We start from the raw sequence: 15,195 nt of genomic DNA on the forward strand, positions 1-15,195 counted from the left end.
CTGAGTGGCTGTGAGTAAGAATGGGGGAGAAAGGGGGATTTTTACACTGATGTGGAAGAGAGAAGAGTGAAAAATCTGAGGGACAACAGCAAATAGAAGGTAGAGAACACATAGTAAGAAAAGTAAGAGAAAAGGATAAAAGGGACTATACCATCAGAGAGAGAAGAAAACAGATACAGAAATGTATTAAATCTGAAACAGACTAAAAACATGTTACATAAACAGATTTATTATATAAACAGTGCACAGCTGTGTATTTTTTTTTTTTTTTTTTAAACTGAAGGGTGCATGACTGTTAGGGCTGTAGTGGTATAGGTATTTTTCAATTAGGTCTGGTAAACTTAGTTCTCAGGCCAATAAGTGGGGTGAATTATTCAACTGATTAATCAGATACTGTAGCTGGTGCATTTCTTTATGCAACGTGAAGTGTGAATTAACATGTCATCTATAATATGTTTAATTTTATATCTCAAAATGGTCTGAGAATCCTAGCTTTGGGAGAGCTTTCAGCACTTCTGAAGCAAAAACTAAAAGGCCTTTACCCATGTACAGTTCTACAGATGACACAAACTGTACGATTTAATACTGTTTACCTAGTCAGATTAGTTTTTCCACAATGAAACTTCTTAACGAATAACTAACTTATATGGACTACACAAATACGGGGCCTCATCTACACTGCGTTTTGCCAACAAAACAGTAGGGGTGCATACACTACAAAGCTGCTTTTGGTGGCAAAATAAAACCACCTCAACAAGACGCATAGAGTTTTTCACATCGAAGTTAAAACATCAGTGTAGACACTGCCGTTCATTATGTCGCCGTTACTGACCTCCCCCAGTGTCCCACAATCCCCACGACGACCACTCTGCTCACTGTTTTGAACTTGGCTGCCCTGTAGGCATGCACCCCTCCCCTTTCAAAACTCCAGAAAGCTATGACATTCTTCAGCATGGAGAGCTCACAGAGCTGCTGAGGATGCTGCTCCCGGTATCTGCGGAGGCTGTGGGAGAACTCTAAGGGAATCACAGAACCATTAAGGTGGAATCCTGCTCTCCCAGGCACTAGGAACACAGTGGCAGGCAGAGTGGGCTGCAGGTGCGGGGAGCTGAGGGGGACTGCTGTGCTGTAACAGAGTTGGGGGCTGATGTGGAGAGAGGGAGTACAGTGTTCCCTCTAATTATTCCCCATGCATGTGCGGAATGAATTTTGTTACCTGCACCAATATGAAGGTGATGTGTGACAGAAGTACGGGCTGGATGAATGCACTATAAGGTGGATAGACAGTTGGCTAGATTGTCGGGCTCAACGGGTAGTGATCAATGGCTCCATGTCTAGTTGGCAGCCGGTGTCAAGTGGAGTGCCCCAGGGTCGGTCCTGGGGCCGGTTTTGTTCAATATCTTCATAAATGATCTGGAGGATGGTGTGGATTGCACTCTCAGCAAATTTGCGGATGATACTAAACTGGGAGGAGTGGTTGATACGCTGGAGGGGAGGGATAGGATACAGAGGGACCTAGACAAATTGGAGGATTGGGCCAAAAGAAATCTGATGAGGTTCAATAAGGATAAGTGCAGGGTCCTGCACTTAGGACGGAAGAATCCAATGCACCGCTACAGACTAGGGACTGAATGGCTAGGCAGCAGTTCTGCGGAAAAGGACCTAGGGGTGAAAGTGGACGAGAAGCTGGATATGAGTCAGCAGTGTGCCCTTGTTGCCAAGAAGGCCAATGGCATTTTGGATGTATAAGTAGGGGCATAGCAAGCAGATCGAGGGACGTGATCATTCCCCTCTATTCGACATTGGTGAGGCCTCATCTGGAGTACTGTGTCCAGTTTTGGGCCCCACACTACAAGAAGGATGTGGATAAATTGGAGAGAGTCCAGCGAAGGGCAACAAAAATGATTAGGGGTCTGGAACACATGAGTTATGAGGAGAGGCTGAGGGAACTGGGATTGTTTAGTCTGCAGAAGAGAAGAATGAGAGGGGATCTGATAGCTGCTTTCAACTACCTGAGAGGTGGTTCCAGAGAGGATGGTTCTAGACTATTCTCAGTGGTAGAAGAGGACAGGACAAGGAGTAATGGTCTCAAGTTGCAGTGGGGGAGGACTCCCCCCAGCACTCTCCCCCAGCAGCAGCACCTGGGCTGGCGGGGAAAGGTGCTTCTCCCTGCTGCGGGAGCTCTGGGGCTGCAGGTTGGATATTAGGAAAAACTTCTTCACTAGGAGGGTGGTGAAACACTGGAATGCATTACCTAGGGAGGTGGTAGAATCTCCTTCCTTAGAAGTTTTTAAGGTCAGGCTTGACAAAGCCCTGGCTGGGATGATTTAGTTGGGGATTGGTCCTGCTTTGAGCAGGCGGTTGGACTAGATAACCTCTTGAGGTCCCTTCCAACCCTGATATTCTATGATTCTATGATATCACTTTCATATTGGTGCACATAACAAAATTCATGTGGTGGGGGTAGGGCTGAGGAGTTCGGCCAGGGATGAGGGGCTCGGGCTGGGGCAGAGGGTTGAGGTGCAGAGGTGTGAAGGCTCTGGATGTGGGCTCTAGGGTGGGGCCAGGGATGAGGGACTCAGGGCTGAGGGCTCTGGGGATGAGGGATTTGTGGTGCAGGGTGCTCTGGGGCTACAGTCGGGAGAGAGGACTCCCCCCAGCACTCTCCCCCAGCAGCAGCACCTGGGCTGGCGGGGAAAGGTGCTTCTCCCTGCTGCGGGAGCTCTGGGGCTGCAGGATAGGTACCCCTCCTCTGGCCCCAGTAGGACAGGTGTCCCTCTGGAGCCAGGCCTGATCTGGCTGAAGCAGGTACAGGCCACAGGCTGAGTTGGGGGCAGGGGCGCCCCTCCCCCGGCTGTGGCAAGTCCCCACCCGGGTGGGTTCCCTGTGTGCCTGTGCAGTGCTAAATAGGCTGTTGCACAGCTTACAGGGAATTTGGGGGAGGGAGGGTACCTCTTCCCCTGCCTCGGGATTGATTGCTCAGGCTGCTGTCTGAACTTAGACACAGCATGCTGATATACTCTCCAACACACACTGTGTCTCCCACACACACACTGCCCATCACACACTTTCCCTCCCACCTCCCCAAACACTTCCATTGAAAAGCAGCTGGCGATCTAGTAGGATGCCCATGGAACGATAGGATTGAGAAACCTGCATCATGTGACACTACCTGCCCCATGAGGCATTACAAACCCTTCCCAAAACACTTTGTGGCCAGTTGTACAATGGGGTAGCTACCCACAGTGCACTGCTCTGTGTCAATTCTAGAGCTGCTAGTGTGGATGTGCTCTGCCGACACAAGTAGCATAGACAGAGGTTTAATTAAAGTGGCATAATTTTCATTGACAAAGCTCTGTAGTGTAGACGTAGCCTGAGCTTACTTATCTGTATTAGCACAGTATGATTTCCATTAACCAATAGGGATTACCAATATGAAAAAAAGATTATATAATAAACTATTATATGAACAGTAGGAAGAGAAAGCAGCAAGTGTTTAGATGGCATTTTTGTCATTCTAGAAAAATTAAAATTTGTCTTATTTAACTCACTCAAGTAGCATTACCCCTAGTGTTTTGTTTTTTTCCAACTGTGAGGCTGGCTCTCCCTTAGGATCTTTTGTGGAGGCTCAAGTGAGCCTTGGGAAAGGTTAAGGAAAGGAATATTCTCTGTTTTGCTTGAAATGTACCTAAACCAGAAGCCAATATTGAATATTCAGTACTAAACAATGACCTCTCAATAGATAATAATTGATTTCTTGTTTCTTGACTCATGAACCCGCTCCTCCCTCTCCCCCCCCAAAAAAAAAAAGTTGGTTAGCAGGCAACAAATCTCAGCAGGATACCATGCTGGCAGGACTGAAAACAGGCTGCCTAAAGGCAGCCATATTCCTCCCCACCTGTGTAAGAAGACCCTTTGTTCCAGCACTCTCTTTTTAAATTCTTTTGCATTAGGTGAGGCCACATTTCGGTGCTTAGAGGTTTATGACAGATTATACCTACAAAGCAATCCTCCATTGCAGACAAATGAACTAGAAGGCCTTTTCTGTCTCTCAACTTCCATGGCTGTCAAATTACTGGGCTTCTAAAGTCATGGTTTCTCAGCTGGGTACACAGCTTTGGTCTTCAAGTTGATAAACAACTCCTCCAGGGTCAAATATTAAGTCTTCAGTTCTGTTCCAAGAAAAACTAGTCATTTCTAAATATGAATAGGATGTCATAACATTAAAATTATATAATATCCTATTTAAAATACAAAAAGGATTTTCAAACCACAGTCTGACAATCACAGTGCCTGTCAGCCAAAATATGGAATGCTGAAACCAGCGCAAATCAGCTCCACTTCAGAACTCAATTCCATAACATGCTACAGCAGTGTTTGCACAGATGATGCACACTATCCCTCCTGTGACACCTTAAAGACTAACAGATTTATTTGGGCATAAGCTTTCGTGGGTAAAAAACCCACTGTTCGGGATGTGCAGAGGAGAAGGGGTGAGGTAAGAGCAGCGTATGGTCTCCATGTGAATTTTAAAGCAGCAATAAACTTTCTGCCAACACTGCAGGTTTGACTATAAAAGGACCAATGAAAGGAAGCTGCTGACAAGAGTATTGTCTGACTAACCAAAAACAAACAATGGAAAAAGGGTAGAAAATGAAAGACAAAGTTAGTTTTCCATACAAGTAATTATTAGGACATCAGCAGCAATTTTAAGAGGAGATCTTTTATTTTTTTTCTTTAAGTGTAATATTTGTAAGATTGAGTGCTGAATGCCTCCAACAGGAGGGTCACTCAATATAAAGATTAAAAACATGAGCTTCTTCTTGGCTACCTGGCCAGTCTGCACATAATCCAATAAGGGTTTTTTGTTGGTTTGTTTTAATATCTGCATATTACCGTCAGCTTCAGGACTATTTGTATTATGCAAATTACCCCTTTATGGCTTAGAAACAAAGCAGCGAACTGAGTATTGTGTGATAAACTGGGACAGCATTCTTTTTCTTCTTCTACGCTTAGCCAAACAGTCGGCTGTAGCAATTGTTCGCCATTTGGTCCGTTCCTGTTCAACTGCGAAAGCTTGACGGCCTGAAAATCCAACATCGGAACAGACTTAATGAACCCATGTAATAGTGGGGTCTGCCGCTGGGCCACCTCCACCCCTAGGTTGGTGGAATTTTGTCCCGAATGTTAGAAGCCACCTGGAGAATGGCGTTTGCTGGAACGTCTTGTGGCATCCTTGCGACATGTCCAAAAAGCATAAGGTGCCGCCTGCGGACAATGGCCCCAGTAGTCTGTAAATCCGAATGACCATAAACATCTGCATTACAGATGAAGTCATTCCACTTTATGCCCAATATATGATGTTGACATTTTGTGTGGAAAGCCTTCAGCTTTGTCCCGTATGCATGGTGTAGCGCCCATGTTTCGCACCCGTACAACGGTATGGGAAGGGTACAGGTCGAATAAATCCTGAACTTGGTTATCATACTAAGACGACGTTGATTCCATATCCACTGGAAACAGTCCATGGCAGATGCTGCAATGCCAATTTGATGGAGAACCTCCATGTGAGAATTAGAGAAGCTGGTAAGTATAGAACCCTAATAGCAAAAGCTGGAAACTGATTTGATGGTTTCGTTGTTCAAAGTGATTGGAGTCACAGGCGGACCTGGTCCTAGATTTTGCAGTTTTGTCTTTGACCATGAAACATTGAGACCATTCTTAGTTGACTCCCCCTCCATATGCTCGAGTGCCTCATGAAACCTGTCAGGGCTCTGTACTAAAAGAACATCATCAGTGTAGTCAAGGTCTGTGAGTGAGAGATCACCGATCTCAAGGCCTATGGACCTGACAGAATGCTGCATTATAAAATCCACTGCCCGACAAAAAAGAGTGCAGGAGCCAAAACGCAACCCTGCCTAAAACCAGATACTGATTTAAAAGGCGCTGACATCCGGTTCCCCCAACGTACATGGGCAGTGGTTCCATTATGCAGCTCTCTAATCAAGTCCAGCAGAGTGGTAGGGACACCTACGTCCTTTAAGGCCTTCCATAACACAACATGGTCTACTGAATCAAATGCAGCCTTAAGATCAACATATGCTACATGCAGGGGCTTCCTGAACTCACGATGTATCTCCGACAGCAAGCGAAGGACCAAAATGGCATCTAATGTGGACCTGTTCCTCATAGAGCCTGACTGTTGGGGATGACATTTCTGATGTCATGAAGGCTCCAGGCATGCCAGCAAAACAGGTGCATGGAACGGAAAGCAAGGTGATCGGCCTGTAGCTCTTACATTCGCTGCACAGTCCCTTGCCTTTATAGAGTGGATATGACAACGCCGTCCTTCCAGGTGGTAGGCAGGGATTCAGTTCTCCACACCAGACGAAAGATGGCCAGAAGTGATTCTGCTACAGGATCAATAACACATTTTAGCAGCTCTGAGGGGATGCCATCAGCAATGGCTGCACGTCCGTTTTTCGGTTTAGAGATGACACACTTCACTTCATTCTATGTTGGTGCACCAGTACAAATGTCTGGATCTGTCACAGTCTCATCCCCCCATCCCCACCCCCAAGAGGTTGAGATGCCATTCTAGAAGTACTTGTCTTAAACACCATGGTAAACCAAAAAGAAGAGGACTGTCACTAGGTAGCTCCGTTGAGACTGCAAGACCTGACGTTTTTCTCTGTATAATGTAGACAGCATATTACCACAACATAATGGCTGAAAAGTATATCAAGGTCACCTAAACTATCCAATTATACTTCTCCAAGGAGTGGGAAAGGAACAAACTAGCCGCTTTTGAATCAGGGAAGTGAAATAAATTTTACCTTTTAAACTATTCTGTATCTAAAATCAGATGAAACAACTGCAAACATATTGATAACCAAGTGGAATTTAGTGAAGGGTACTTGTATGAAAAACAGAGCAGGAAAATCAGTTTAACTTTTGATGGCTTAGATACGAGACAGTAATATACAAAATTGATCCCACAACAAAAGATGTCGGCTCCTTTATAAGGCCCATGGGGACAAAGACAGCTCTGTCCCGTAATTAGAAACAGAACATTTATTCACTGGGGCCACAAGTAAACATGATGCACAGCTTCATGCTCACTTCAGTCATTAGAAAATTCTGAGAGTCAAATTTTTGCACAACTTTTCATTACATTCTATAGAATAAAATAGCTTTTGGAGTTTCAAGTACTAAGCAGGCCAGGTGCCAATCACTGTAGCAGATAATTTTGCTCCGTTGCTTTTAACATAAGAGTATATTGTTTTCAGAGCTAGCCAAATATCAGAGGTCATGGAGCTACTAGACACATAATAGTGACCTATATCAGTGTCAGTTGTTGCCTACTATTTGTTATATCATTAGCATGGTGCATCTTAAGTAGGGCCTCTGATACATAGGAAGCAATCTAGTTAATGAATGTGGAAAACTGGTAAACTTCTGATGTATTTTTATGAAAGAATATGCATGACTCAGTTTCCCCTCTCACCTTGTATTGTTACTTGTCAAGGATTCATGGGGTTGACTTCTCTATCTTCCAGCAGGGGAGATATGACAGATGAGAGACCTCAGAAGCATGGAAACTTTCAAGACTATTATATTGAGATGTGCCAGTCGCTATGGGTACATAAGATAATCAGATTTTTGTATCAAGGCATGTTTTTGTTCCTGGCTCGCTAGGTGTTTCCCCTGTGGAATCCGGAATCACTTGGAGGTAACTAACGCAAATCCCTAGACAGGTGAACAATTCTATCGACATACTACCCCTTTGGGGAAACTGCATATACTGTTTTTAACTGGGTTCAGCAGGACCAGTAAACAAATAACTAGGAACTGTATAAAGGGTCAGCGTGAGCTGACTCAGGGCGACTAACTCTGGAACAAGGAACAGAGACATACCAGTATCCCATTCAGACAACGGGTAATACCTGGTACGCTTAGCATGCGTGTCACAGTTCAGGGCAACTACACATGTATACCCGCTCTACAGTCCACCTAAGGCACCCACTTTAGGTTCCTCAGGCCTCACCTTTCTTGGGCAGAGATCTGCATCTGTCCCACTCCTGACCAGGGATTTTCCCAGGATGCACAGTTCCCTGCCTGCATTATGATATTCTCCTCAAGCTACACTGCCTAAACAGGCCAAGCAGCTGTGCTTTGCTTTCTCTCCAAAAGCCATGAACAGCTGTAACTGCCAACAGTTACAAGTTAGCACACAGTGCTTTATAAGCAAGGACATTTATTCTTAAGCCAGTACTGAGAAAACATTTAAAAACAATAAAGAACCTACACACATACTAACAAGCTTCCTGGAGATCTCTCCCCAACTCCAACAAGGGCTCTGGTAGGCATCAATCCTACAAATCCCCAAATGGGTTTTCTGTTGTTACAAGTTCGTAACACCCCAACCAATGGGTTAGTCTTTCCATTATACAGCTTGGGCCTTTGATCTTGAGACCCTAAGACCAAGTAACCACCAGACAATGGTTCTCTCCTCAGGGCATTCCTTTAAAGGGCTGGGTTTTTGCATAACCAGAGGTGGGGAATTTGCCCCTAGAGATTCCCAGAACAAACCACTTGACACTGTCTCAGAAGTCCGTTCTTGTCTGGTACATTGTTCAATACAGTCCTCTGAAGTTCATAACACTTCCCGGGATTCACATCCCATCTCCCCTGTAGAGAGATTACATATAATCCCATCCCACAATAATGCATAACCTTTACATTTAGTACAATGGACTTTGAAAATACTTAAACTTAATTCAGTAAGGTTTTCTCCCCCAAGGATATTGCAGGAAACTGCTACGTGTCACAGCATGTGTACACCATTTATTATTTTACGTTTTCTCTGTAATGCTTTTGTACTAAATAAATATATTTTGTTTTGTGAAGGCTGACTGACTACAGGTAGACACAGCCATAGCCCCTGAGAGCGTGCAGAACTGCAGGCACTAGACTAAAGTCACCCCTGCTGTGATAAGCACAATGAATTGCAAGAAAATTGCAGCCTAAAGCCTCAGTCTAGAGGGAGAGGGGCATGAGTTCCTGCCTTGAAGAGGTGAGAGCTAGAGGCCTGAGACCTGAATAAGGGTGCCCTGAAGGAGGCCAAGAAGGAACAGTTATCCCAGAATTGTGACTAAGAGACTGACTGACTGCAGTAGATAAAGTGTACATTTAGGATCTGGTTTGTTTTTTAAAATCAATTCATTTAAAAAAAGTTCTTTGTTACTTACATGTTTATCTATTCCTAAAGCTTATTCTTTAGCTCAACTCATTTGTTGCTGTGTAGACAGAGCTCAACTGCATTTGCTGGAACTAGGCCAGATGAATAACAAAATTATTGTACTGGTAATACAAGTAGGGCTTAGTGTGATATATAAAACTCAAGGTAGTTATGATTTCAAGTGAGAAGTGAAAAGGAAGAATGGCTGATTTAAATAATAAAGATTCTGATTTTATGCATTAAAAGGAAGGTGAAGAAAACAGACATATGAACAGCACTGTCTACAAAGGAAGTTTTTTGACAATTTTTTCATAAGATGTCAGCAGGTCTTTAGTGATGATAGGGGGAAAAAACCCAAGGCATAACATAATATCTAGTGTAATACTTCTGACCTTGAGAATAAAGTATCTGAGACATTTTGAGCAATAGCCTCCAATGACTCTCCAAGAAGCATTAATGAGCGAAGAATTCTGAAGTAAGGAATAGGATCAGAACTGGTGGTCAAAAAAGGCAATTACAATTATTTTATGCTGTGGTAGCATCCGGGGCCCTAGTCATGTTTGGTACTCCACTGTGAAAGAGGCTGTATATAAATACATAGAAGGACTCAGTCCTTGCCTTGAAAAGCTTATAATCCATCTTCTCATTAGTTTCCTTAAGTCAGAGCAGACTTAGTTCTTGTTTACAAGAGCTCTTAGCTCATGACTAGCCAGGAAGTAAATGTACCCCACACTAGCCCACTGCACAGTAAGTATCTGTGTGAACCTTGCAGCCACACTAAAAATCCCATACTGAGCAGTTTCAAAGCATGGTAGATCAAAGCCCACTAAAAAGTATTAGTGTGTACATGTATACAGTACACGGCAGGACAGTGCCAGGTAATTAAGTGTTCCTGTAGACAAGCCCTAAAAGAACGAGCTCTTGCAGATACTGTAAGGCATGTCAGATTAATATTTTGTCTTATAGTTAATGGAGTGGGTTACCACTAAATTGTTCAACTCTAGGCCAGGGTAGAAGCTATTTATAATTGACTGACAGCGCCACCCCACTTCCTTAGGGCTTTTTAAAGTATCTTATACTGAAAAAACCCTTAACAGTTCCCTGTCAGAGCGTCTACTACTGAACCTGTACTGCCAAGAGCAGCACCAGATTAACAAATCAGCACAATGCTTTTCCCAGTGGGCTCCAAAACTTCATTGCACAGGCCCCAGAGCAGACTCCGTTATAAAAGTGGGCATTAATATGGGATAGAAGTGGAGAGTTTCTTAACAGAATGGGTGAACAGTAACAAGTCAGAAGAACGTGTTGTCTCTTACCTTATTGCGGTTTGGGGAAAACTTCAGAAAACGCAGCACCACACAACGCTAAAGAAGGGAGAGAGTGGGGTGGGGGTGAAATTGTTACATTAGCACTAAAAACAGTATGCTCATTTACGCAGTTTAATTTCTAAAAACAAAATCATTAAACAATTCATTTAAACATGAAAGAAAGAAAGGCAAGGTAGGAGATCTTGTGGTTAAAGCACTGAATCGAGATTCAGGCTGGGTACTACTCCAAGCTTTGACAGATTTCCTCTGTGTTCTTGGACACGGCACTCACTACTTCCACTCACAATCTGTAAATTAAGGATAAGACTTCCATACCTCACAGGACTGCTCTGATGATAAATTGCTCAGATATTATGGCATTGACCATCACAGAAAAAAACCAAAACAAAACCAAGTATTTTCTCCGTGAATTTTGTCTCCACATGACATAGTTCTGCTAGAGACCTAGTTGCCTGAAAAATCAGTACATGATTTCAAGATATTCAGAAGATGTCTACTGACAACACTCAAATAGCTGCAATGTTGAAATTCCACCTGGTAACGACACTGAGTTTATGAAAGTGAGCAGGTATAAAGAAAAAAAGAGCCACAGCTTTACCACTAAAAAGTCACATGTGACATATTGGACAAAATACCATAGATTTCCAATATGGTCCCTCCCTCCAAAACCACAAGTCAAGGTTTTTAAGACACAAAGTGAAGTTACTTCAGCATAATATTAATTTTTTTCAATTCTATACAGGAAACCCACACTCACGTTCACAAGTTAATCACAGGCAAACTGTATGAAAGAAATAACACACTTGTCCCGGATGAGCACTTTCATTTTAAGAGTTCAAGATGAAACAAACAACTGTTGGCCTAATTTAGATTTAGTAAGAAACTTAGATTTAGTAAGAAACTGTAAATAGCTGATTAAAGGTCTAATAAAACACCACTTTCCTTGGAGTTGGGAATTCACCTGAGGAATCCTTGCACTCTCAAAAGTCAGTCCTGCCCCCAAAGAGCTTACAGTCTAAGTAGCCAATCTGCAACACTTACTTAACTGCATTTACTTTCCTTATGTGTTAAGTCCAAAAATGGCAGACTTTGAGGGGGACCAGGGCATCCTAGAAGACAGCCTTTATTACACAAAACTCTGGGGACCACAGTAGGGAAAAAAATGAAGCATTTGTTTTCTGTGGTAAACACTTAGCCACCTAACTTTTAGCAAAGTTCCAACCATATTATATGAGACAAAAAAGGAACTACATGTGTCATTTGCTCCTATTGATTAAAGTGTGTTGAAAGCAGAAAAGATACCCTTAATGCAAACTGGGGAAGACACACTTGATTTTGCACCTTTCTGTTACGTTAACTGTGAGTATGTGAAGAAAGTCTCTGGCTATGTTGCAAATAATTTTGTTTATTGTGCTTGTATGTGCCCAATTCAAAGGTGACACCATGACAAGACAATCGATTCTGAGCACTGAAAGCTTTAACTGCATATTGCTGAATGGGAAAGAGCAATAATTATTTTTAATAAGTAGTGTGAAAAGGAAGAGCACCATGAGGAAGGCAAGACAGATGGTGATGGCAACGCCAAAACACTAACAAGTGAGGTCTGGTTACCAACATTATAGTTAAACCAAAAACAGCCCTTCTGAATTCCAATTTAACTGATCTTAAAAGGGTTCCGATGCTTTGGATTGAAAATTACATTCTTGAAAAAAAAATGTTGTAGATAAATCTAGTATTAAAACAAATTAACTTGCATTTGACTACTGTACTGACAAAAATTGCTGGATGGCATTTGTTCATTTCTATAGTTCTGTTACTTTTCTTGATAATGTAAGTGTTGGGTTGGAACTTGCATACTGCTTACTTTAAAGTATTACATGGAAAGCACTCTTGTACAGTTGTCAACTGAAATATGTCTTTTCCTCCATGTTTTTAAACATTTAGATAAGTGACATAAAAAAAATTCCTCTTAGCAAGTTTGAAGACAGACAGTGCAACATCCCTTTAATGTTACTGAGCTTTGAGAGATGACAATCTGAGGTCACTGTATTTACATTGCAACATCTACTCAACTGTTTAAAACCCAGGTTTTGCAACTTCCATTCTTACAAATAACAGAAATGCAGTTCTGGTAAAGTGGTACACTTTAAAAAAAAACAAAAAACAAACCCTTAAAATTGATTTCCAATTTAGTTTTGATAAATCATTATCTCATGATAAATAGCTACAAGTTTTCTTACGTTCCTTCTATGCAGTCTCAGCAACGAGACAGATTACCAAAGAAGGGAAGGTTTAGACTTTGGTAAGTATCCATTAACTCACATGAATTCCCATCTACTATTAAGTTACTTTCATCCTAATGCCCATCTTAACATTGCATTGATATTCTAATTATTTGATCAAATTTGTTCCCTCCTGTTATTTACTTAATATATTTCATTAAAGAAGGCAACTTCTAAGAGGTAGTACACAGATGAAAAAATGTTACAGCGAAGGAAAAATGTGCTGGTTTTCGAAGGATTAGATGTAGAGCACAAAGGAAAACTTGTGCTGATAAGGTGTACGAACAATGTCACCTATTGGATGAAATCTCTTATGTGGCACCCATTCTTGTAACTGATTTGAATGTTCAACCAGGAGGATATTGAAAATGAAATCTCCGAGACAGTGTACTTACCTGGATACAACAGAACTAGTCTTAAACTAAGTGGGAGTGATTATTATTCAGGATTTCAAGCACAAAGCCAACAAGACCTAACCTTTTCTAAAACCTCTTCTCTGCATTCATCTTACAAAGGAAATGGTACTTAAAAGGTAACACCCCTCCATGCATGCACATAAGAGAAAGTGACCTTTCATGAAAGGACCAAGGACTCAGTTTACTAAAATGTCCAGGTCAGACAGAGAAAAAGTGGGTCAGGAAATAAAGTGGACCAGAATGAAATAAATGCAGTGAGAACGGTAAATGCAGCGTGCTATATATTAAAAAGTCTCAGGTCTCCCCTTCAAGCAGCAGGAGGTAGCAAAATAATTTTGGGCTTCTCCACACAGAGAAGTTGTACCACATTAATTATAACTACACAGGAACACTTAATGTGACACAACTTCACCAGTGTGGATGCAATAGTGGTATAAAAGGTGGTTTATATCAGCCTAACTATTCCCATACAGAAATGGAAATAAGCTACACAGGTCAAAGGCAATATATGGACCAAGGTGTGTGTCCGTAATAGGTGCTATGTTGGTATAACTTTCAGTTTTGGGTGTGAAGGTCAGGGATATTAGGGGAGATAAGTTGATAACTGGACCATGGGCAGGGTGATAGGAACAACAAGTAACTAGGTAAATAAACAAGAATATTCTGTTGTCTTGTCATTAAAAAAAAAGGCATAAAAAGGATAAATGTATGTAAGGAGTCCCATTCATGCCTGGAATAGCTAGTGAGGCGAAAAAGCGTGTGCGCTCAATTTTGCCTTATGTGTATTTGCAGTACGTAGCACAATAGGGCCTCAAAACTAATTAGGCCTCCTGTGCTGTAATACAATAGAAATAAAAAATACCTGCTCTTTCAGCCAGTCTGAAATTATTTGTGTCTGCATACTGGGTGCTCTTACATTCAGAGATTACTCACCTAATGAGAGTGAAGTAGGTGGACTGAAGAATAGCTTTGCCTTTCGCTTGCACTATCCAGAGAGAATGTTGAAAGGAAAGACTTCTCAGGAAAGACTTATAGTGTACCAAGTAAGATGTAACAAAAGAATCTATGCAGTGAAAGTGAGTTAGGGGCTGACACAGAGGAGAAACACAAGACAAGACAGACTAAAGTGGTTTTAAAGGATTGTTTTGTTTATTTAGGCCAGGTCTACACTACAGTTAGGTTGATGTAAGGCAGCTTACATTGACCTAATTTTAGTGTCTACACTATGCTTTCACCGATGTAAGTCCCCCACTATACCGACCTAATAACTCCACCTCCAAGAGGGGCATAGCGCTTAGGTAGATGTGGTTAGGGTAGACTCTGCGCAGACACTGCGTTACTTACATCACCTGTCAAAGAAGCTCCACATGGAGCCCACAGCCCAGGCTGTCAGCACCTGGCAGCAATGCTCATAGCTATGAGCTCCACACAGGGATTACAGCTCAAGCTGTCAGCCCCTACACTGCCCCACTTAAGTTGGTGCAAGCACTCCTGGTGAGGATGCACGCAACCAGCAGCAGGAGGGTACTGTGTAAATGAAAAAAAACACAGTAATACTGCAATGGCTGTACATCGACTTAACACAGGTCAACTTAATTGTCGAGTGTAGACAAGGCCTTACTCTCGGATGTGCAGAGAGATTGCACTGGCAGAGAACACCATATAACTAAAACAATCCCATAATAAAATTAGCCCTCTTATTAAAGATAAAAATCCCAACTATCCTGGTATTTCTACACAAATGCACACCCCGCCAAACTTTAAGTAAGCAGATGCCAACCCTCCCTGTGTTGGAGCTGACAAGTTTTAAGAGAGATTCTGTACAGCTAGACTAAAGTAATCAACAAGAGCAGAAACAAGTGATCCCTGCTGATCTCCACATAATACTTACATAATTCTGATAAAGCATCCAATCATTTTAATGGAAA

At 42.2% G+C, this 15,195-nt stretch overlaps 1 protein-coding gene across 6 annotated transcripts in view; it reads right to left on the reverse strand.

The window, feature by feature from the left end:
* The window catches only part of IPPK (inositol-pentakisphosphate 2-kinase), a 103,646-nt gene that overhangs the window by 52,622 nt on the left and 35,829 nt on the right, over positions 1-15,195 (reverse strand). Inside the window, exons 2-5 of one of the 6 annotated variants that reach the window (XM_075130565.1) lie at positions 10,558-10,605; positions 9,252-9,333; positions 7,508-7,635; positions 4,002-4,172 (exon numbers count right to left, since the gene is read on the reverse strand). The exons of 1 other annotated variant lie outside the window; for it this stretch is intronic. In XM_075130565.1, the coding sequence (XP_074986666.1) occupies positions 4,002-4,016 (15 nt within the window). In that variant the 5' untranslated portion in view covers positions 4,017-4,172; positions 7,508-7,635; positions 9,252-9,333; positions 10,558-10,605. Of the gene's footprint in view, positions 1-3,997; positions 4,173-7,507; positions 7,636-9,251; positions 9,334-10,557; positions 10,606-15,195 lie in introns of those variants that run through there. 4 more of the 6 variants (XM_048858357.2, XM_048858356.2, XM_048858361.2 and 1 more) reach the window with 4 other exon arrangements.

This window comes from Caretta caretta, chromosome 7 (genome assembly GCF_965140235.1).
Source record: "Caretta caretta isolate rCarCar2 chromosome 7, rCarCar1.hap1, whole genome shotgun sequence".
Taxonomy (NCBI): Eukaryota; Metazoa; Chordata; order Testudines; family Cheloniidae; genus Caretta; species Caretta caretta.